The sequence below is a fragment of the Selaginella moellendorffii genome, unplaced genomic scaffold, assembly GCF_000143415.4.
Source record: "Selaginella moellendorffii unplaced genomic scaffold, v1.0 SELMOscaffold_3, whole genome shotgun sequence".
Lineage (NCBI taxonomy): Eukaryota > Viridiplantae > Streptophyta > Lycopodiopsida > Selaginellales > Selaginellaceae > Selaginella > Selaginella moellendorffii.
In genome coordinates this window covers 2539293-2557752 of record NW_003314264.1, presented here as the reverse complement: position 1 = coordinate 2557752, position 18460 = coordinate 2539293, and the positions used below count along the sequence as shown (strand labels likewise).

Here is an 18460-nt window from a genome sequence, read left to right as displayed (position 1 = left end):
TATGATCCATCTCCAGTGTACGAGATACAAGTCCCCGCCTCCTCCCAAGTACGATCCATCTCCAGTGTACGAGTACAAGTCCCCGCCCCCTCCCAAGTACGATCCATCTCCAGTGTACGAGTACAAGTCCCCGCCCCCTCCCAAGTATGATCCATCACCGGTCTACGAGTACAAGTCGCCACCACCTCCCAAGTATGATCCATCACCGGTCTACGAGTACAAGTCGCCACCACCTCCCAAGTATGATCCAAGCCCAGTGTACGAGTACAAGTCCCCACCACCGCCCAAGTATGATCCATCACCTGTCTACCTGTACAAATCCCCGCCTCCTCCCAAATATGATCCATCTCCAGAGTACAAGTCGCCACCGCCGCCAGCGTACTGAGCCAAAAGCCGGAGTCATTTTTTAGAAATAACGGATGTAAGATTTAATTTTTACCGAATCCAATAACGGTTTTCCTCTTTGACATGGCTGTTCAGTGGAGCTCTGGAAAAGTAGAAGGTAGAAAACCCTGTTCTTCGAAACAAGTGAGTCTTCAGAGAGAGAAGAAAACGAACCGAAAGAGAGGCTTCTTACCTTGCCACCAAATGTTTCTTCAAAACAAGTGAGTCTTCAGAGAGAAGGAAAAAACTGAAAGAGAAGGCTTATCACCTTGCCTCCAAATGTTTTTTAGTCTATCTAGATTGTGAACTGTTTTTGAGACACAGGTTAAAGGCAATAATTTTAACTCCAATGTGCCCACTTTACATCGCCACGACACTCTATTACCTCCCTACCGATCTATGCGCTCACCAGGAAAGGATGCTGGCAGACACCACACTCTACCGTCTCCGATCCGAAGCTCGGAACCTCAACCTGTACAAGAAAGTAGCTTAGCTTCGACAGTCGGACGTGATACAAACAGAACCACGCACCTCCAGATGCACTGTGCAAGTTGGACAAGCAACGTCTCGCGTGCGGCGTCTGCTACCGTCGGTTGATCTTGAAGTTCTCCTAGTTACTCCATTTCGACCCCCAGACGCATCCGAACCACAAGTCGGACATCCGGCTGTGCTTCCTGTTACGATTGAAACGCTCCCGCACTTGCTGCAGTTGAGTAAGGACGTTTGACCTGACAACTTGTCAACAGTCTTCCGTGGCGGAGCATTACGTTCCAGTTCCTCCTGTTCGAGCAGCTTTGACGAATCAGAACTTGTCATATCTCAAGGCAGTACCAAACCTGAAGCTTCTTCGCAAGATCTTCATGTGACTGCTGAGATGCAAACTTGTTGCTAGTCTCTTTCGTGTTGGTCAGCCTTTGTGTAACCTCAGCCTGTCACAGAGAGCGTCAGTCAAGGTTTGAGAAATGTCAAAATCTTACCAGACAACGGTCACAAACACGAACAATCTGTGCATCTTCATCGGATGTCAAGGCTGTTCTTCCGCGTGTGCACTTGTCACAAAATATATCACCGCAATTCCGGCAATGGTGCTGTTAATCACGAAGATAACTGTGAAACCATGCCAGCTTAATATCGATATACTTACTCTCCGAAGAAAAGGCCCGAAGTCACTCGAACAAGCTGTACATTTTGTCACCGCTTCGTCTGGAACCTAAACAAACGCAATAGGGATATCATGCACCAATTCAAAAAACATACCCAATGATCCTTTTCTTCTTGAACTGGTGCCTTGGAACGAGTAAGCCATTCTGAGAAGGTAAACTTCTTCTCAGGGGTGACAATTGAAGAAATCGAAGCCTTCGCTGCGTCACTTTTCCCAACCATTTCACATAGCTACACCGAAAACTCTGATTTACTTTACAAGGTTACAAATTAAACAAATACCTGAACACATGCTGCAGTTAAAGTATCCAATATGGCATTCGTGGTGGAAGCACTGGACTGTAACCTTGTTCTACGTTGCTCAAAATCGACAGCGCTCTTGGCCCAGAACGTAAACACCGATGGCTCATTAACCTGCAACCAAAACTTGAGAAACTCTCTAAATTCATGCTTCAGAACTTACTTCCCACTTCGTAATAGTGTCGAGAGGATAAATTCGCAAGGTCCGTCCGGAGCTTGGATCAACAAGTCGAACTCCATCCAAACCGATCTGTGTAAGCAGGAGAGTTTACAGCAATCGAGAAACAAACGCAACGTAATGATCAAACCTGGCACACAACATTCGTCGGAAGACCCACGGAGCTCGAGTCCTGTAGAAGCTTTACGTGATACTTTTGCACGCCACCGCCTCTCGACTCGCTGTCAACTTTCGGCAAAGCCTTGGCCAACTTCGGCAGATCCCCGAGTGGATTACTGCTCTCGGAAGCCCACCGTGCCGATCCGGTCCCCCTCGATCCATACGGCTGAGAACTTCCACCATCATAGGCATAAACTCCAGTAGAGTAATCCACTCGGCCACCACTCTCCGTGCTGTAAGAAGAAGACTTCTCCGCAACACCTCCATATCTTCCATCGCTGGCGTGTGGATTCTCTTCGCTCACCGCTGGCTCATATCCCCATCTAGACGCTGCCTCACTGTACACCGCGGCATCCACAGTGCCATATCCTCCACCATAACTCGAGCTCCTACCAAGCTGGTAGTCGGAAGTTCCATAAGCCGAGGGCCAACTATGCGTGTAAGAACTGGCGGCCGGCTCAAACGACGATCTCTCGTGAGAGGGGAGGCGATCAAACGAAGGAGCTCGCGGCGAATAGGACGGATCGTGCGTGGAATACGAGAAAGTGGCTGGATCGGGCGGCGGTGGAGCGTAAGCCGGGATCTGTGCATACATCCCAGCGCCGCTCTCCTGTGCTGTGGATCCGGGATAGGAGGCGAGGTAATCCGCGGAGGAGGAGGAGAGAATGGGGGAGCTTGGGGCGTAATTCGCGTAGCTGCTGGGGTGATAATACGGGGGATTCGATGGCGGCGAAGCGTAGGAAGGCGGCGATGGCGATGGATAGGCGGGCGTCATACCTGGAGTAGCGGCGCCATAGCCAGCGTGTTGGTGCTGCATCGTCGTCGCGCTCTCTCGCCCTAAAATCTTTGCGTGAGAGAAAAAGCAAATGCTAGTGTGCCACGTCAGCGCCAAGATTGTTTGCCCGCATATTCTTTGGCCGCTTTGGTCGCGCGTCTTTGTGTGGAGAAGAGATGCGCTCTATCCACATAGGCGCGATGGCGTCTCCACCGCCAAAGGAGCAAAAAAATGGAGCTCCTGGAGCCAGGATTCTCAGCAGCCGAATGATACCCGTCGAGGAGATGAAGAGGGCGGCACTGATTGATCGCAGTGGTGAGTTTCTTCTCGAATTCATTCGCATTTGCTAGAACAATTCTTGCAGGCAATGGAACCACACTGAAGAAAATCCCGGAAAACGCTAATGGTAAACGCAAGTTTTTCGCTCGAAGACGAGTTCTTCCTAGCAACTGAGTCTTCGTTTACGTAGGAAATGGAGCTACTGGCTTGAGAAAAATCTTGGAGAATGGCAATGGTAAGCTAAAGTTTTTCTCTTAACGACTGCTACATCGTTTCTGCGTAGAAGATGGAGTTTCTAGTGGCACAATCAAGCTGTCGGTCGACATAGAAAACTCTTTCAAACTTCCAGAAAAATCTGGCAATAGTGGTACTAGGATTACAAAGTCGGTGCTCCTCCCTTTGAGCGATCGAGTGGACGTTTTGCCGTCAGACGAGAACTTTAGCTGGTCCAAAGAGAACTACAGCAAGCTGCAAAGAACCATCGATGTGTGGAGCTTTGTGTTAAGCTTGAGAGCGAAACTCTTCCTGATAGACGCCAAATGGTCATACGTTGGAGGATTCAGCGAAGAGAAGAAGGTACTTAGACGAAAGAGGTAGTGTTCTTTCCATATCTCGCTGTGCAAAGTTTTCTAACTCTTGGTTTGGTTTCTTTCACGCATCAGATTTCACGGAGGCGTAGCATAGCAGTGTGGGTGAAAGAAACCATACTGCAGCTCGGACCAACTTTCATCAAACTTGGCCAGTTGTTTTCGACGAGGTCGGACTTGTTCCCAGCTGAATTTGTGGAAGAGCTTGCAAAGCTTCAGGTGACAGTCTCGGTGTTTGTGGAGAATGTTATGCTTATGTGTGCTGTGTAGGATCGAGTTCCAGCTTTTTCTCCAGAAAAAGCAGAGCTCATGATTGAAAACGAGCTGGATACTCCGATGCAGGTGCTCTTCTCGGAGTTTGAAAGGCAGCCTTTGGCAGCTGCGAGTCTTGGACAAGTAAATCGAAGTTTTGCTTTCAGCGTGTTGATCAACGTTCTAAGAACTGTTTTATTTTAACAGGTGCATAGAGCGGTGCTTAGAAATGGTGAGCAAGTCGTGGTGAAGATCCAAAGGCCTGGCTTGAAAGAGCTGTTCGATATCGACTTAAGTAAGATTTTGTTTTCTCGTTCTCTTGTCTGACAAGTTTGTTTCAGGCAATCTTAAGTTTATAGCAGAATACTTCCAAAAGGACGAGATGCTTGGCGGTCCTTTGAGAGACTGGGTGGGAATCTACGACGAATGTGCTACGTAAATTCCATGGTTTTTGTTATGAGTCCTTACAATCACTCTTGCAGAGTTTTGTATCGGGAAATCGACTACATAAATGAAGGACGAAATGCTGATAAGTTTCGACGTGATTTCAGGAATATCAAATGGGTGAAAGTCCCTGTAAGTAGGAAATCTTGCTCCAGTGTGCATTTCTAACGCGAAAAGGGTTTTCTCTGCAGAAAGTTTACTGGGATTTTACGTCGCGAAAGGTCATAACACTAGAGTATCTCCCAGGTACAATCGATTGGTAGCCGTCCGAGCCTTATTTCTATCATCTCGGTCTTGCAGGCATTAAAATCAATGACTTGGCAGCTCTAGACGCCGGTTCCTACAAGCGCTCTCTTATAGCATCTCGGGCGATTGAAGCTTACCTCATTCAGGTTAGCGAACTCGAAACATTCCTGTTTACGTTTTTTCACTATTGTTTTCTGTTATGTTTCTAGATCTTAAAAACTGGATTTTTCCATGCTGATCCACACCCGGGAAACTTAGCAGTGGACGTTGATGGATCACTTATTTACTACGACTTTGGGATGATGGGCGAAATCAAGTCTTTCACAAAGGAAAAGCTTCTGGAGCTCTTCTATGCGGTGTATGAGGAAGATGCTTCAAAGGTAACTAGAGCACTTTCACGTCAAAGGTAATAGTAGCATTTCTCAGGTTATTCAAGGATTGGTAGACTTGGGTGCTTTGGTTCCAACAGGAGACATGGGACCTGTAAGTTTTCTTTCTAGAAATTCTAGATTTTCAAGCAGAGAGTTAACTTCCATGCCAAAAACAGGTGAAAAAGACAATACAATTCTTCCTGAAAAACTTGACGAGCCAAAGACCCGATCAAGCCACAACGTTCACGGCTATAGGAGAGGTACGCGCATGTCAAGCGTATAGAAGCCAATCTAACATGTCTCTCACGAATGCTAGGATTTATTTGCCATTGCTGTGGACCAACCATTTCGTTTCCCATCGACTTTCACATTCGTGTTACGTGCTTTCTCGACTCTGGAAGGTTTTCTTTCACAAACTTTAAATGATCATGCTTAAATAGTTTTCTTTTTGTTCAGGCATAGGCTATATTCTTGATCCAAAGTTCTCATTTGCGAAGATTGCTGCTCCATACGCTCAGGTAAGCAACCTGTTTCTACAGTGAAATGTGGATCTTAACATTCTTTTTTATTTACAGGAGCTTTTGAACATCCGAGACTCTAGAAGGGATTTCGTCCAGGAGCTCCAGCGCCAAGCTATGGAAGTAAGCAAAAAACCATTTGACCGTTTCTTTGTCCTCGTGCCAAATACCTTGTGCTCGTCCAGACACGGGATGCAACAGTCGCGATGCCAATGAGAGTCCAGCACATAGAGAAATTTATGCAGCAGCTGGAGGACGGCGATATCAAGCTCCGGGTGAGGGTTCTCGAGGTAAGCGATCGTCGCTCCACAAAGTTTAGAAGATTATAACACAGGAATGATCGCGATACAGGCCGAGCGAGCAGCAAGGAAATCCTCGGTTTTGCAAACCACGACCATGAATCTGGTGGCGGCTGCGACGCTGGTAAACGTGGGTGTGACTTTGAGCACCCAAGGACTGCAAGACTTTGCTATAGCCTCTTTCCTTGGCGCTGGTAAGTGATCTTCGTTATGGAAAATCGCAGTAACTCAATATCTCCTATTGCGTTCACAGGAGCATTCTCGATGTTCATCTTCTGGGGGATGAAACGCGTCAAGAGTCTCGATAAGTTTGAAGATATGATCAAGTAACAAGTGAAAAGCCATACACACATTCATGAAAAATCCCATTCTTTACATACATACATTAGAGTCTTTTACTAAAGTTGACTCGCTCCATTTGACTTAGCTGACGAAACTTCCTATTTCGTCGGTCCGCGTCCAATTACACGAGAATTTCTATTGCTGAAGAAGAAAAAATGAAGAACATAGTCCGTCGAGAGGAATGGCCAAAGACGTGCATTTGACAAGAACCAAACATATCGTGCAAGAAAAAAAGAACATAGTACGTCGAGAGGAATTAAAATCAGCGCTTTTGACAAGAACCAAACATATTGTACAAGAATCTCTATCACTGCAAGAAAAAATTAAGAAAACGAAGAACATAGTGGAATGGCCAAAGACTTCAAATCAGTGCTCTTGACAAGAACCAGTCCTATCACCACTAGAACTTATCACAGTCGGATCGAGCAACGGGATGTTTTGGACTCAAATGTGGCAGAGCGTTTGCTTCTCCTTTCGAATCAAAGATACCTCTTCCAGCAAGAACAAGCCAGTGGCAGAAAAAGTGCATACCAAAGTGTAGTATCAGTACCCCGAGCTTTCTCTCAGCCACCTTCAAACTCCTCTGAAGCTGGACTTAAGTTGGCCATCATCGCGTAAGCAGACGAATCCTTTGCATCCACTCTAATTAGCTCCCGGAACGCGATCCTTCCCAGCTCCAAATTTTTCCATTTGTGACAGGCACCCAGGAGCGTCCTCCAAGTAACGTCGGTCGCTTCATACGGCATGCTTCTCGCCATGTCTACAGCCTCGTTGAGCTTGTTGGCCCGTCCCAGCAGATCGATCATGCTGTGGTAGTGCTCGATGGCAGGAGCTATTCCTCCCGACGACAGCATGGTCTCGAAGTACTTCTTTCCGGTCTCCACAAGCCCCGAGTGGCCACAGGCCGTGAGCAGACAGAGATAAGTCACACCGTCTGCCTGTTTGCCTGCCTCGACGAGCTCGTTGAAAAGAGAGAAAACGCGTTGAGTGTCACCCTGGCGACCGTAAGCCGAGATGATCGTGCTCCAGCAGACCGGGTCTTTTATAGTCGAAATAGAGTCGAAGACGAGCTGAGCATCGACCAAGGTCCCACATTTGCCGAAGCAGTCGATGAGAGAAGTTGCCAAGCTCGCATCGTCCTCAAGTCCCCGGCGGCAAATCTCTCCATAGGCAGCTTTCACAGCTCCCAAGGTGGCGGCGCTTGCACAGGCTTTGACAAGAGCAGCATAAGTTCTCGAGTCCGCCAGACAACCTTCTCTTTGCATCCGCGAGAAACTTTCCAGCGCTAAGTCCCCCTGACCGTTTTCAGCGTAGCCGAGAATCAAAGCTGTCCACGAAACAACGTCGTGCTTGGACATCTCGTCGAAGACTCTGCGTGCGTCCACCATGCTGCCACACTTCGTGTACATATCCACCAAGCTGCTCGGGACGAACACATTCGAAGCCACTAATCCATCCTGTGCAGCTCGAGAGTGAATCGCCATCCCCTTCTCTAGAGCTCCGACTTTCGCAAGTTCCGGTTCCTGTTCAAGTTCTTCGTTTCCACTGGCTGGCTCCTTCTCGGCGAGGCAAGTGCATGCCTTGATTGCAACAAGGTAGCTCCGAGCGTTCGGCCAGCACGCTTCAGCTCCAAACATCTCTTGGAACAAATCCAAAGCCACCTCTGGCTCCCCGGTTTCAGTATATCCCCGCATTAGTGCTGTCCACGAAACTACATCCCTCGCAACTATGCTGTCGAAGACCCTGTGCGCATCCACTAAGCTCGCACAGGTAGCGTACATGTCCACTAGAACGTTCTCCACGAAACTGTCACGATGACAACCACGGTTTAGAGCTTGAGAGTGAACTCCCATACCTGTTCTTAGTGCCTGGAACTTCACCACCTTCCCATCGATTTGCGTCGGGCTTTCCTTCTCGGCAAAACCAATGCATGCCTTGAGCACCGCAATGAAAGTCGAGCCATCTGGTGCGCAAGCTTCTCCTGTTCCCATGCGCCGAAACAGATCCACAGCCACCTCTTCCTCATCGTTCTCGGCATAGCCGAGAATCAGTGCGTTCCACGCAACAGAGTTCCGGTACTCCATTCTGTCAAACACCCTCCGAGCCTGGACTAAGTTGCCACATTTCGCAAACATGTCCACCATCGTGCTGGCAACGTATAAGTCGGTGTCGAAGCCGCTGCTCACAGCCTGTGCGTAAATTTCCATCCCTCTCTTCAAGCTCTCGAGCTTGACGAGCCTGCCATCCACTCGCCTCGCTTCCTCTCTCGCCGCCAGGCCACTGCAGGCCTTGAGCGCGGCGATGAAGCTCCGTGAGTCCGGAGGGAAGCCATCTTCACGTAGCATGGCAGCGAAAAGCTCCAGCGCTACGTTCTCCTCGCCGTTTCCTGCATAGCCAAGCATCAGCGCGTTCCAAGAGACCACGGTGCGACGAAGCGCGGCTCTATCGAATACCTCTCTCGCGAGTTCCATGGCTCCACACTTCGCGTACAAATCCACCAGCGTGTTGGCGACGAAGATGTCCGTGTCGAAGCCAGCGCTCGCGGCTCGAGCGTGCAAATCCTTCGCCTTCGCGAGCGTCGCAACCTTGACGATCTTCCCATCGAGCACAGCTTCTCTCGTCGCAAGAGCCGAGCAGGCCTTGAGAGCCGCGACGAAAGCCCGAGAATTCGGCAGAGCTTCCATGCTTTCGAAGAGCTTGAGCGCTTCGTCACCTTTGCCACTCTCGGCATAGCCCAGTATCATCGCCGTCCACGAGACAACGTCGCGAGCCTCCATCTGATCGAAGACTCTCTTCGCTTCCGCGAGGCTGCCACACTTGGAGTACATGTTGACGAGCGCAGTGGCGACGTAGATGTTGGATTCGCGATCGCGGGCCATTTCCGCGTGGATCTTCCTCCCCTTTCTCAAATCCCGGCAGGACTTCAATGCCGCAAGAACAATCGACGTAGCCCTGTCCACCTTGCGATTCCCGGCACCGCTCTTCCCAGAATCCACGCCTCCCGCCTCCACAATCTCTAGCCCTAGCGAAGAACACATAGCTACCGAGGATTTCCAGCGTGCTCCACCCGAGAAATCCCGATATTTCGACGGCAATGCGGCAGGATTCCTTGAGCGGCTGCCATCCAAGCTAGAGGAATGCATTTACCTCGACGATCGTGGTGGCGCGGACGGATTTCTCTCGGAGACATGGAGCAATCCCTAAAACTAGCTCCCAATGGCAGCTCGAATATATATCATGTCCTCCATCTCCCCAATTCTCTTCCTTTATAGTCTTTGGTGCTCTATAGTTTGTATTTCTATAAGGTAGAAAGAGTGTGAGACGAAGAAGTCCTCCAAGGAGCTTGTGAAACGCGGCCGCCATGGCGCTATTCTTCGTGTTGGTGGTGGCGTCTTTCGTTTGATCCCCGTACAAGGTAGTTCTTCCTCGTGGGCTTGCCTAGAAATCGAGCACGCATTCGCCAAGGAGAAAGATTTAGATCTCTCTTCTCTCGCGACTCTTGGTTATTTTTCTCTCTTTGATTTATTCTTTGGTGTTTGTTTTTGACGACGATCGTGAGTCTAGCTTACACAGCCGCTCACTTCCATAGGGCTGGAAATCCAGCGCGGAGCTCTCGAATCCGAGCGATATACATGTAAGTCTCCTCAAACTTTCAGCCATCTCGCGTGATTCAACGTAGAAACTTTTGCATCTAGCAGCGCTTGTGGGGGTTTATATGTCCAGTGATCTGGATTCCTCCTCCATGCAACCGAGCTAGCTCTCGATTCATCACGAGTTCTTGCCTGCAAGTATCTTTCCGTCGCGTTTCTTCCTGACCCTATTGAACGTTTCTTTGGTTTTGCGGTGCCATGGGCGTAGAGATGCTGTAGCGTCAAATGGAGGTCGTCAAGGTTGCCAGGGCGCCTCTAGTGGCATGCCTTACATGCCCTCTTTGCAGCAGCCTCTTGGACGAGGCGACCACCATCTGCGAGTGCCTCCATTCTTGTAAGTTCTTCTTTCTCTCACTCCAGATCTTTTCTTCTTTAACAAGCATCAAAGATTCTTGACGAGCTCTACGAGCTCTCTAAACTTGTGGGTGATGTTACGCAGTTTGCAGGGAGTGTATACATCTCAAGCTCAGCGAGGATGATACACAGTCGTGCCCGATCTGTGATGTCTACCTCGGTGTCGCGCCTCTCGAGAAACTCAGGTTTGCTTTGAGAATATCGGTTTCAGAGTTCCTTGAGATCGAGTGGGTTTGGATGCCGTGTTGAGTTTTTTTGGTGTTTAGACTGGACCGCGAAACAAGCATGTTGTCTCGTGATCTTCATGGGTTTCTTAAGACTGTTTTGATGTACTTCGAGGCTTACCTTTTACTGTTTCGTTTTCACCACGCAGGCCTGACCCTCAACTCGATGAGCTTCGTAACAAGCTATTCTCTCCTGGAGCTCCAAGAGTACGAGTTCCAGGCGATGCAAGTCCGCTGCCACGTCTCAAACGAAAAGAGCGGTCCTTATCTTCTCTTGGTGTATTCTCGGCACCATCGTCATCCAGGCGGAGAAAGCCGAGCCGGCCGCAGCAGCAGCATTACACGAGAGTTAAGCGAGAAATAACAAGCTCGAGCGAAGAGGACGAAGAACACAAATCCGAGAGCAGTGATTCAGGTAAGTTGCTTTTATCACTTTCGTTTTCCATGCATGCTAAGTTTTAATCTTAGAAGTTGCTTGATTGCACAGTAGTCCTTCGGTTTCTTAGTTTCGTGCATTTGCCTGGTAACTCGAGATAAGTTTTCACTCTGCACTCGCTTTGTTCATTGGGAATGCCTGACTGGTAAACTATGGATAAGTACGCTGGTCATTTCGCTTTGTCTCCTGACATCACATTTATAATGATCTTGTAAACTCTTACTTCGTTTTTCTTTGATTTTCCTCCAGGTAACCACGCGAAGAAACCAACTCGCGAAGATAAAGGCAAGTCCGTGGCAGCAGGCTATCACTCTCCGCTCGCATACTTGGCCGAGCTGGCGGACTCGGACCACGCCGGAGGATCGTCCAGGCAGCAAAACCAGCCATCCTCCTCGGTGGGCCGAGATATCAAAAGGCAGGCCACCACCGGACGCTTCTCCAAGCTCTCCCGGCCGACGAAAGGCGTACCTCGACGTCGCGGTGGAACCAGCGCCAACAATGGCGGAGAACTTTACAAGGCTACTCTTCCTCCTCGCTTCCAGGTCGTCACAGCGGACAATGGAGTGTGGTTTGCTCTCAAGCCCGCGGCCAACCAGTTAAGTCGTTTTTCCTTAGAAACTTCTCTGGCTTCGCTAGCTTTTGTCTCAGTCTAGGCCATCTTTCTCTCGATCTCTCTCTGTTTTATTTTTTCTCTTTCGCGTCTGACTTGTCGGATCCACAGGAGCGACGACTCGGTGCTTCCCGCGATCACAACACCCTACGTGAGAATAACGTAAGACGACTTGTGTTTTTTTCAGCTCCACTGACTTCTCTAAAACGCGCAGAGACGGACGACTTCCCGTATCGCTGGTCAAGAAGTATATTGCGACGAAGCTAAACCTCGGCAACGAAACCGACGTAAGCCCCCTTGCTCCTCCTGACTCGTCGCAAAAACCAGCGCAAACTTTCTTCCATCCTTTCTCGTGTTTTACTTTCTCGTTTTTGAGACTTTCTCCAGGTTGAACTGAATTGCCGGGGCCAACCCATCGTCTCCAGCCTGCCAGTCGAGAACGTCCAGCGCATTTGGCTTGCAAAGCCTCGGGACGATCAAACTCCATCCAAGCTCGACACATCTTTGGAGCTCCTCATGACTTTAACGTACAAAAGACCCGGAGGAAACCCCACGAACGCCACCGCGGCCGCGACTTAAGCGCCCTTCTTCTTCCTCTGTGCTTCGGTCCTTGCCATGTTTAATCGTGAGGAACTGGTCGTCCACTGCTCTTCTATATAACTCTCTCTACTTTGTTACCAGCAAAGCAACGCGGTTTAGCTGCCTTCCATGCTCTTGCGAAAGAAAGATAAAACAGACTTCCAAAAGCGACCTTTTGAGAACTCGCTTGACTTCGCCACAGTGATAGGAATCTCTTACACTCTTCCAGACGTAGAGCGCAATAGGGGAGATTGACTTTGGACAGAAAATTGTAGTATCTCTCGGAGGGTCCCAATCAATCTCTGGGAGAGACCATATTTTATTTTTGGTTCTCTGGTAGCTCGGTCTTTCTTCCTAGAGATAAAACTGGCGGTCTTTGTGTGTATGTGTTTGTCTCTAGTACTTGCCTTGGGCTCCAAGGCATCCACCACCCAACACGAAATTCCATGCCAAGGAGCGCTTTTTCGCCGCTAAAAAGACGAGGAAGTTTAGTCTCTACAAACTCTAGAGTCCCAAGAACACAAGATCCGAAACTTTGTTTTCCTTCGAGTTGAATTAGATGAGAATTTGCAAAAGAATCTCTCACAAAATGAGTCATTTTGTACATTTCTCGCGAGACTTTGTCCGCTTGTTTCTTTTTCTTTCTTCTCGGACAATCTGTACAGCGCGAGGAAGACGAGCGTAGAGTCATCTCTGGTGCATGCTTGCTTGCTTGCTCCACTTTGTTGCCTTCCTCCAGCTTGCCTCTACACGAAAGGAGTGTAGATTGTGGGATCAAAAAATGTACCGGAAGTCTCGTTGTCAGCGTCGGCATTCAGAACGAGTGCCTGATATTGTTCCTGGGCGTCTTGCATTTCATGCCCGTGGCTGCTCTGCCGCCGCTTGAGAGATCTCTGTCGACCTTTGGATTCGTCGTGAGAACCGGCGAGGATCTGCAACCAGAGCAAGACTTTGTTAATTGTCAAAGGCCACGACTCGGAGATACGAAAGCCAATTTGAAGGATAGAATCATACGCACCATTGTAGTGACGTCCACACCAGTGGAGGACAACAAGTCGACAAAGTTTTTGAAATTCATCTCGCTCGGCCGGTAATGACCGCTGTGTGCTTCAAGACACTACAGAGACAGCAAGAAATGTTATGGTCAGTCCAAAAGAAGGCGACCTTGTGCACAAGTTTACCTTCAAATCCCCATCCTTCACAGTCAAACGACCAGCAGCTAATGCAGGGCCTCCCGCTAGGAAACTGGAGTGCTGAAATCTACCTTTCTCCTTCTGGAAAAGGAAGAAAGACACAAAAGTTTAAGCTTGGTAGACTGGAATTGGCGAAGTTTTTGTTAGTACCTTTCCCACGTACAGCTTCCTTTTTGTGCTCAAGACGAAGATCATCTGGTCGCCATCCAAGTTTTTCTTGGTCTGCCTGTAGCAAAACTTCCCGTCGACGAACACAACTTCGTATGGCTTTCGCTCCTTCTGCACAAATGGACCAGTTCAAACCCATACGAAAGCAATAAAAAATAACGAAAAGAGAGAGAGAGAGAGAGGAAAAGAGTTCCAATCTTACAGGTCCTAGATAGATAATTTTCTCCTCCATGAGTTTGAACCTGCGACATTTGTCCGGCAGATCCACGCCTCTCCCTTCTCCGTAATCCAGCCAGTAAAAGAATGGCTCCTTTGTGTCACTCTTCTCCCAGAACTTGAAATAAACGTGCAAATTGTGGCCGTAACGATGTGTTGCATCGATCTGCATTGCGCAAACGAAACTTTAGCACCAAAAAACATTCTCTTTCGAGCCTCCGGTGCTTACAGCTTCGAGCCAGTGTTGGATTGCAAGGTTGGTTGCATTGTCATCGTCCTCGGAACGACCTCGCGTAATCTAAAACCAAGGAACCTTCCAGTCAAAACGAGAACTTTTCTTGCTACTTGATAAGAAGGCTCCAAATTCTCACCTTGCCGACTTTCTTCTTTAGCTGCGCCCACCTAGCGGAGACACTCTTTTGCTTCTCGTTGGAGCTGAATTCCATAAGATCTGCTCCTTCTAAGACTTTCCACCTGGATCCATTCGAAGCAAACGCATTGCCGTTAGTTACATAGAGAATTTTTCCAAGGCGAGCAACTTTAGAGCAACTTTAGAGAAGGGAAGTGAAGAATCAAAGTAAAACTCAAGAGGGAATTGCTTACCATTCTGCCGTGAGCGTCTCGGCTGGGCAAGGCGAGGGGTTGAAATCAGTGAGAAAGCTCGTCCTGACAGTGCTGGAAATCGATAGCGCTTCCACAGGAGCTCGTGTCATGTCCACCTTAATTTGATACATGAGCGCGCGAGTGAGACAATTGATAGAAAGCGGAGAGAATAAGATCTTCGGAGTTACCAGAAGCAAGCAGCAGAGACGCGGAATCCACAATGACTGCGGATTTGTGTAGTTTGAAACGACCCAACTCGCGACTCAATCGAAGGGGGGAGTGAGAGCGCCCGATCGAGAACGAGGGTGCACGCAGCAGAGAGGCAAAATCGCGAAGAAAGAATGCGGGGAAAGAATGCGCTGCCAGGCAGCATTTAAAGGCCGCGACCAAAGGGGGCATACGGTCAGCGCCCACACAGCGATGTCGCGCGGCCACACCAGGCGACGGTGGAGATGGACCCCCTGCGATGGTACATCCACCATAGCCATTCGCCCCCTTCTTCGCCCCAGCTACGCGACCTAGCCAACACCAAGCTTCCCCAAATTTCCGTGCCCTGGTCAGCCGCCACGTGGGCCACCCTGGCCACTCCGTACAGTCGCGGCGGGCGGGAGATTACCCGGGGGATATGCCACCCTTTTAAAACTTTGAAAGTTTCTCGTTTCCACGTGTCGGCTTGGCGGGAGGGGTATAGTAGGGCTCTAAGCGCGTCTGGCAGAGATGATCACGGACAAAAGAGAAATTATCCGCTTTGCGGCGCGGCGCTTGATATACCACAACCAGGCATTTTGTACTTACGACTTTAATGCGACTTCATATACGAATGTACCCGTAGAAGTACGAGCAGAGCACCGTATGATTCTCACGCCCTGGCGGTGGTGGTAGCTACAAGACAATGATGGGCATTTTCCATCGAGCTGGCTGCCAGCCTTTTAGGTTACCCTGCCCTGACAAACGCAAGGCATAGTCAACATGCTGTGTAAATCTTTCCGCATGGGTGGCGAGCTGGTCTGGTGATGAGCCCCGAAAAGCCACTGCAGGAGATTTAGGGTTTGGGAGGAACCACCGGCGAGCAAATATTTTAGCAGACAAGCCTGGAAAGATCCCGCGCTTTTGTCTAGTAAACTAGTGGGCTTTGGTGTTGAATAGCTTTAAGACACTGTTTGCGCTCTCGGGAATCCTGGGGTCGGGGCACTTTTGTCTCGCAAAGAAGCGGAAAGCGCGATGATGATGATGAAGAAAATGTTTGCAACCTTTTGGGCAGTATTTTAATTGATTTGTTTTACTACGGGGGTTGACATGCAGGTTTATCACATAAGCGTGTTGACACGACACCCGTTTCTTTTCTGGCGGGTACAACAAGCCATGCAATGCAGCAGCAGCGGGCAGTGCAAGGTCAACCACAGACGCCAACCCGAAATGGGCTGGCGGTCCGGTTGGCCATCTCTCAAAAATCAAAATCCCTCCCACCCATCAACTCCATCAACTCCATCAACTCAGCTCCTTGCTGCACGTATTTCTTTCTTTTTATCTTCGTCAGGTGCTGCACTGCGAGATGAGGGATCGAGATGTGCATGCATGAATCTTGAATTCAATGCGGTGGTGATGGCGGAGGTGGGTAATGCGTCGCGGGCTGGACGACTGATTTGTTTGTTGCTTCGATTGATTCCCATCCTACCCGAGGACCTCAGCCAGCAATCAATTCTTTTTATTTGCCGCAAACGCGTAAACGTTGACAAATCTATTCCGTGCGTGCGTGTGCGGCGACGTCAAACCTGCAGGTCTCTCACTCCCCCCTAATCCTCTCTGGATTTCAATTGATTGTGTAGGGAGGATGCCATGACCGACGACTTGACAAACAAAAGAGAAACTACTAATTTGGATGGAATGCTCGCTAGCTAGGCAAAGACACACACAAGCTTTTCTTTGAACCTTTGCCGCAGCTCATCCTTTTTGAAAGCGAGCTCGCTTCCGGAGGTCATTAATTTCTCCAAATCGCCGCGTTTCCAGGGATTACGCGCTCTCTGTTTTAGGGCCTCCTCATTTGACCTAATTCGTTAGGGCGGCGGGACGAAGAAGAAGAAGATGAAGTGGATCGGGAGGCTGGGGAGGACATTTGGGGCGCCATTCTTGCTCCTGGTGACTTCGATCTACTGGACGCAGGTTTGGATCGCTGTTGCGAGCGTAGGAACTTCGTTTTTCTTAGAGATTTCTACCGCAGGGCTTTAGATCGCTGGCATGGATGGGAGTCTCTTATCAGATGAAGGATCAGCTCAAGCTCAGCCCTTCTGCGTCGCAGTTTGTCATGTCCACTTCGTTTCTTCCGTGGAGCATCAAGCCTCTGTATGGGTAAGAAAGTGAGAAATAGTCAACAAAGAAATGCTAATCTCTCGCTTTGCTTTGCTTTGTGCCAGGATTTTTTCCGATTGCGTTCCCATCTTTGGTCGACGACGCATCCCATACCTGGTCATCTCCAGCGTCCTGTGCTTTGTTCCATGGCTTGTCCTCGGCGCCGTGGAGTGGTCCAGGTCCTCTTACATTTACTTGACCGTTCTCCTGACGATCCAGAATTTTGGAGCAGCTATGGCGGACGTGGTGGTGGATGCCATGGTTGCGGAGATGGCCAGGAAAGAAAGGTCTTCTCTCGTTCATAGTAAAAAAACTAAATTTTTTATCTTTCTTGTTCTTTCTCTTTGGCTTACTGTGGAACTTGTGTGTTGCTCAGGGCTGAGTTCGCAGGAGAGCTCCAGTCCATGTCGTGGCTAGCGATGGCTTTCGGTGGGATTTTGGGGAGTATTGCCGGCGGGGTGGCGTTGGACAGACTTCAAGTAAGTGGGATCTTCATGATGTTTGCGACGTTCCCGCTCGTCCAGCTTCTCTCCTGCGCGTTTCTGGACGACAGGAAGCTGGGAAATAGTGTTGGAGAGATAGCAATAGTCGAGAGCCCCGAGGAAAAGCTCGAGGCCATCGATGGAAAAACAGAAAGTGTAGAAGAACAGGGGATCCAGGACACAAAAAGCAGTTCGCCAAACGATGTGAACGAAGCATTAGATGATCCAGAATCCAAAAGTCTTCGCAGAAGAAGAGGGAGCTTAGACAGGAAAGAAGTTGAAACTGAGGAGGAAATGCGCGAGGAGCAAAACAAGACAAGTCCTACAATAAGAGGCGCTTGTCGCTCTTTGTATCAAGCAGTGAAGCAGCCTTCGGTTTTCCGGTAAGTCTTCCACTTCTATCATACACTTTCCGTTGATCAACCTTTTACAGGCCAATGCTGTGGTTTTTGATATCGCAGTCAGCGGTTCCAAATTTGTCAACGATTATGTTCTACTTCCAGACCAATTCTGTGAAGCTGGACGCGTCTTTTTTGGGAACCAGCCGTGTAGTTGGCTGGGGAGGACTCATGCTAGGCACTTTTCTTTACAACCATTACTTAAAGAGAGTATCACTCAGGAAAATTTTCAGGTAATGCTACGTGATAATCTTCTTTCGCTTATAGTTTTTTCTTCAGGCTGGTTCATATTGGTCTTGCCATTCTTACGTTGAGCGATGTGGTTTTTGTATCTCGCCTCAACACACGCATGGGAATTCCCGACAAAGTTTTCGTTCTGGGGGCATCCGCTGTTGGAGATGCTGTCAATCAGTTCAAGTGAGCTCTTACTTCCTTTTCTACTGCTTCCAGAACTCACTTTGGACTAAACACAACAGGTTTATGCCATTTCTGGTGTTCTCCGGTCAGATATGTCCTCCCGGAATCGAGGGAACTTTGTTTGCACTGTTCATGTCAATCAGTAACTTGGGAGGTACCATAAGTTCTTTTGCAGGTGCAGCTTTGGCGTCTGCATTGCAAATCTCGTCGCAAGAATTTGGCAATTTGTCCCTTGGGATTGTTATTCAGGCTGCATGCACACTTCTTCCCGTTTTACTCTTGGGTTTAATACCTGAAGAGGCAACAGGAATGGCCCTTACACACAATTCTTAAAAGAGAATATGTAAACTAATACAAATAAAAGCATGAATATTGTCAGCATTGGATATCATTCACCTTTATATGTTAAAAATGATCAACATACAAATAATTTGCTACGCATTGCATGTAGCAATTGTAATTGATTAAATAAAAATTTATAATTATAAA

The 18460-nt window shown here is 48.8% G+C and overlaps 7 protein-coding genes across 8 annotated transcripts in view; 4 read left to right on the top strand and 3 right to left on the bottom strand.

The window, feature by feature from the left end:
- Nucleotides 1–467, top strand: part of LOC9643531 (extensin-2) — a 2397-nt gene extending 1930 nt beyond the window's left edge. Inside the window, exon 3 of the mRNA XM_024668472.1 lies at nt 1–467. Coding sequence (XP_024524240.1) covers nt 1–385 — 385 coding nt within the window. The 3' untranslated portion in view covers nt 386–467.
- A 165-nt stretch (nt 468–632) lies between these two features.
- LOC9655261 (protein FREE1) lies at nt 633–3043 on the bottom strand. Its single transcript, XM_024665186.1, has 9 exons — nt 2154–3043; nt 2009–2095; nt 1828–1959; nt 1642–1776; nt 1529–1594; nt 1362–1472; nt 1221–1313; nt 916–1164; nt 633–856 (listed from the first exon to the last, which is right to left on the bottom strand). The coding sequence occupies exons 1-9, from the start codon at nt 2997–2999 to the stop codon at nt 782–784; spliced, it is 1794 nt and encodes a 597-aa protein (XP_024520954.1). The 5' UTR covers nt 3000–3043; the 3' UTR covers nt 633–781.
- Nucleotides 3044–3157: 114 nt separating this feature from the next.
- Nucleotides 3158–6356, top strand: LOC9655260 (protein ACTIVITY OF BC1 COMPLEX KINASE 7, chloroplastic). Its single transcript, XM_024668471.1, has 20 exons — nt 3158–3272; nt 3322–3363; nt 3427–3471; nt 3520–3812; nt 3899–4042; nt 4094–4219; nt 4283–4370; nt 4417–4510; nt 4558–4651; nt 4711–4765; nt 4820–4911; nt 4975–5145; nt 5192–5248; nt 5313–5396; nt 5453–5537; nt 5593–5654; nt 5712–5777; nt 5840–5944; nt 6006–6147; nt 6207–6356. Exons 1-20 carry the CDS (start codon nt 3158–3160, stop codon nt 6281–6283), a joined length of 2037 nt encoding a protein of 678 aa, XP_024524239.1. The 3' UTR covers nt 6284–6356.
- A 415-nt stretch (nt 6357–6771) lies between these two features.
- On the bottom strand, nt 6772–9522 carry LOC112342795 (pentatricopeptide repeat-containing protein At2g13600-like). The gene is made up of 2 exons (XM_024665177.1): nt 6846–9522; nt 6772–6784 (listed from the first exon to the last, which is right to left on the bottom strand). The coding sequence occupies exon 1, from the start codon at nt 9436–9438 to the stop codon at nt 6859–6861; it is 2580 nt and encodes an 859-aa protein (XP_024520945.1). The 5' UTR covers nt 9439–9522; the 3' UTR covers nt 6772–6784; nt 6846–6858.
- Nucleotides 9523–9589: 67 nt separating this feature from the next.
- Nucleotides 9590–12330, top strand: LOC9655259 (E3 ubiquitin protein ligase DRIP2). Its single transcript, XM_002963684.2, has 9 exons — nt 9590–9710; nt 9860–9929; nt 10154–10279; nt 10385–10484; nt 10673–10938; nt 11209–11554; nt 11681–11731; nt 11784–11856; nt 11957–12330. Exons 3-9 carry the CDS (start codon nt 10171–10173, stop codon nt 12146–12148), a joined length of 1137 nt encoding a protein of 378 aa, XP_002963730.1. The 5' UTR covers nt 9590–9710; nt 9860–9929; nt 10154–10170; the 3' UTR covers nt 12149–12330.
- A 342-nt stretch (nt 12331–12672) lies between these two features.
- Nucleotides 12673–14826, bottom strand: LOC112344229 (IQ domain-containing protein IQM2-like). Its single transcript, XM_024668628.1, has 9 exons — nt 14517–14826; nt 14329–14444; nt 14097–14199; nt 13955–14023; nt 13712–13891; nt 13492–13620; nt 13330–13422; nt 13167–13265; nt 12673–13080 (listed from the first exon to the last, which is right to left on the bottom strand). The coding sequence occupies exons 2-9, from the start codon at nt 14436–14438 to the stop codon at nt 12895–12897; spliced, it is 969 nt and encodes a 322-aa protein (XP_024524396.1). The 5' UTR covers nt 14439–14444; nt 14517–14826; the 3' UTR covers nt 12673–12894.
- A 1492-nt stretch (nt 14827–16318) lies between these two features.
- LOC9643530 (probable folate-biopterin transporter 4) lies at nt 16319–18362 on the top strand. Of its 2 annotated transcripts, none has more exons than XM_024666967.1 (7): nt 16319–16488; nt 16547–16674; nt 16740–16961; nt 17051–17539; nt 17590–17787; nt 17834–17971; nt 18031–18362. In XM_024666967.1, exons 1-7 carry the CDS (start codon nt 16411–16413, stop codon nt 18302–18304), a joined length of 1527 nt encoding a protein of 508 aa, XP_024522735.1. In that variant the 5' UTR covers nt 16319–16410; the 3' UTR covers nt 18305–18362. The 2 variants fall into 2 exon arrangements, with proteins under 2 accessions (XP_024522735.1, XP_024522742.1); XM_024666974.1 differs by lacking the exon at nt 16319–16488 and having other exon boundaries at nt 16577–16674; nt 16740–16853; nt 16907–16961.
- Nucleotides 18363–18460: the final 98 nt, after the last annotated feature.

Bases quoted from the DNA above. Each gene is read 5' to 3' on its own strand.
- LOC9655261 (XM_024665186.1), bottom strand. From the start codon at position 2,999: ATGCAGCACCAACACGCTGGCTATGGCGCCGCTACTCCAGGTATGACG. The intron at 2,096-2,153 runs GTTTGATCATTA...CTGCTTACACAG, and splicing joins CGACGAATGTTGTGTGCCAG to ATCGGTTTGGATGGAGTTCG. The intron at 1,960-2,008 runs GTAAGTTCTGAA...TTTTGGTTGCAG, and splicing joins ACACTATTACGAAGTGGGAA to GTTAATGAGCCATCGGTGTT.
- LOC9655260 (XM_024668471.1), top strand. From the start codon at position 3,158: ATGGCGTCTCCACCGCCAAAGGAGCAAAAAAATGGAGCTCCTGGAGCC. The intron at 4,511-4,557 runs GTAAATTCCATG...TCACTCTTGCAG, and splicing joins ATCTACGACGAATGTGCTAC to AGTTTTGTATCGGGAAATCG. The intron at 5,249-5,312 runs GTAAGTTTTCTT...TGCCAAAAACAG, and splicing joins CAACAGGAGACATGGGACCT to GTGAAAAAGACAATACAATT.
- LOC112342795 (XM_024665177.1), bottom strand. From the start codon at position 9,438: ATGCATTCCTCTAGCTTGGATGGCAGCCGCTCAAGGAATCCTGCCGCA.
- LOC9655259 (XM_002963684.2), top strand. From the start codon at position 10,171: ATGGAGGTCGTCAAGGTTGCCAGGGCGCCTCTAGTGGCATGCCTTACA. The intron at 10,280-10,384 runs GTAAGTTCTTCT...GATGTTACGCAG, and splicing joins CTGCGAGTGCCTCCATTCTT to TTTGCAGGGAGTGTATACAT. The intron at 11,857-11,956 runs GTAAGCCCCCTT...GACTTTCTCCAG, and splicing joins ACCTCGGCAACGAAACCGAC to GTTGAACTGAATTGCCGGGG.
- LOC112344229 (XM_024668628.1), bottom strand. From the start codon at position 14,438: ATGACACGAGCTCCTGTGGAAGCGCTATCGATTTCCAGCACTGTCAGG. The intron at 13,266-13,329 runs GTAAACTTGTGC...CTGTCTCTGTAG, and splicing joins TGAAGGATGGGGATTTGAAG to TGTCTTGAAGCACACAGCGG. The intron at 13,081-13,166 runs GTGCGTATGATT...CTCTGGTTGCAG, and splicing joins GTGTGGACGTCACTACAATG to ATCCTCGCCGGTTCTCACGA.
- LOC9643530 (XM_024666967.1), top strand. From the start codon at position 16,411: ATGAAGTGGATCGGGAGGCTGGGGAGGACATTTGGGGCGCCATTCTTG. The intron at 17,540-17,589 runs GTAAGTCTTCCA...AACCTTTTACAG, and splicing joins AAGCAGCCTTCGGTTTTCCG to GCCAATGCTGTGGTTTTTGA. The intron at 17,788-17,833 runs GTAATGCTACGT...TTTTTTCTTCAG, and splicing joins TCACTCAGGAAAATTTTCAG to GCTGGTTCATATTGGTCTTG.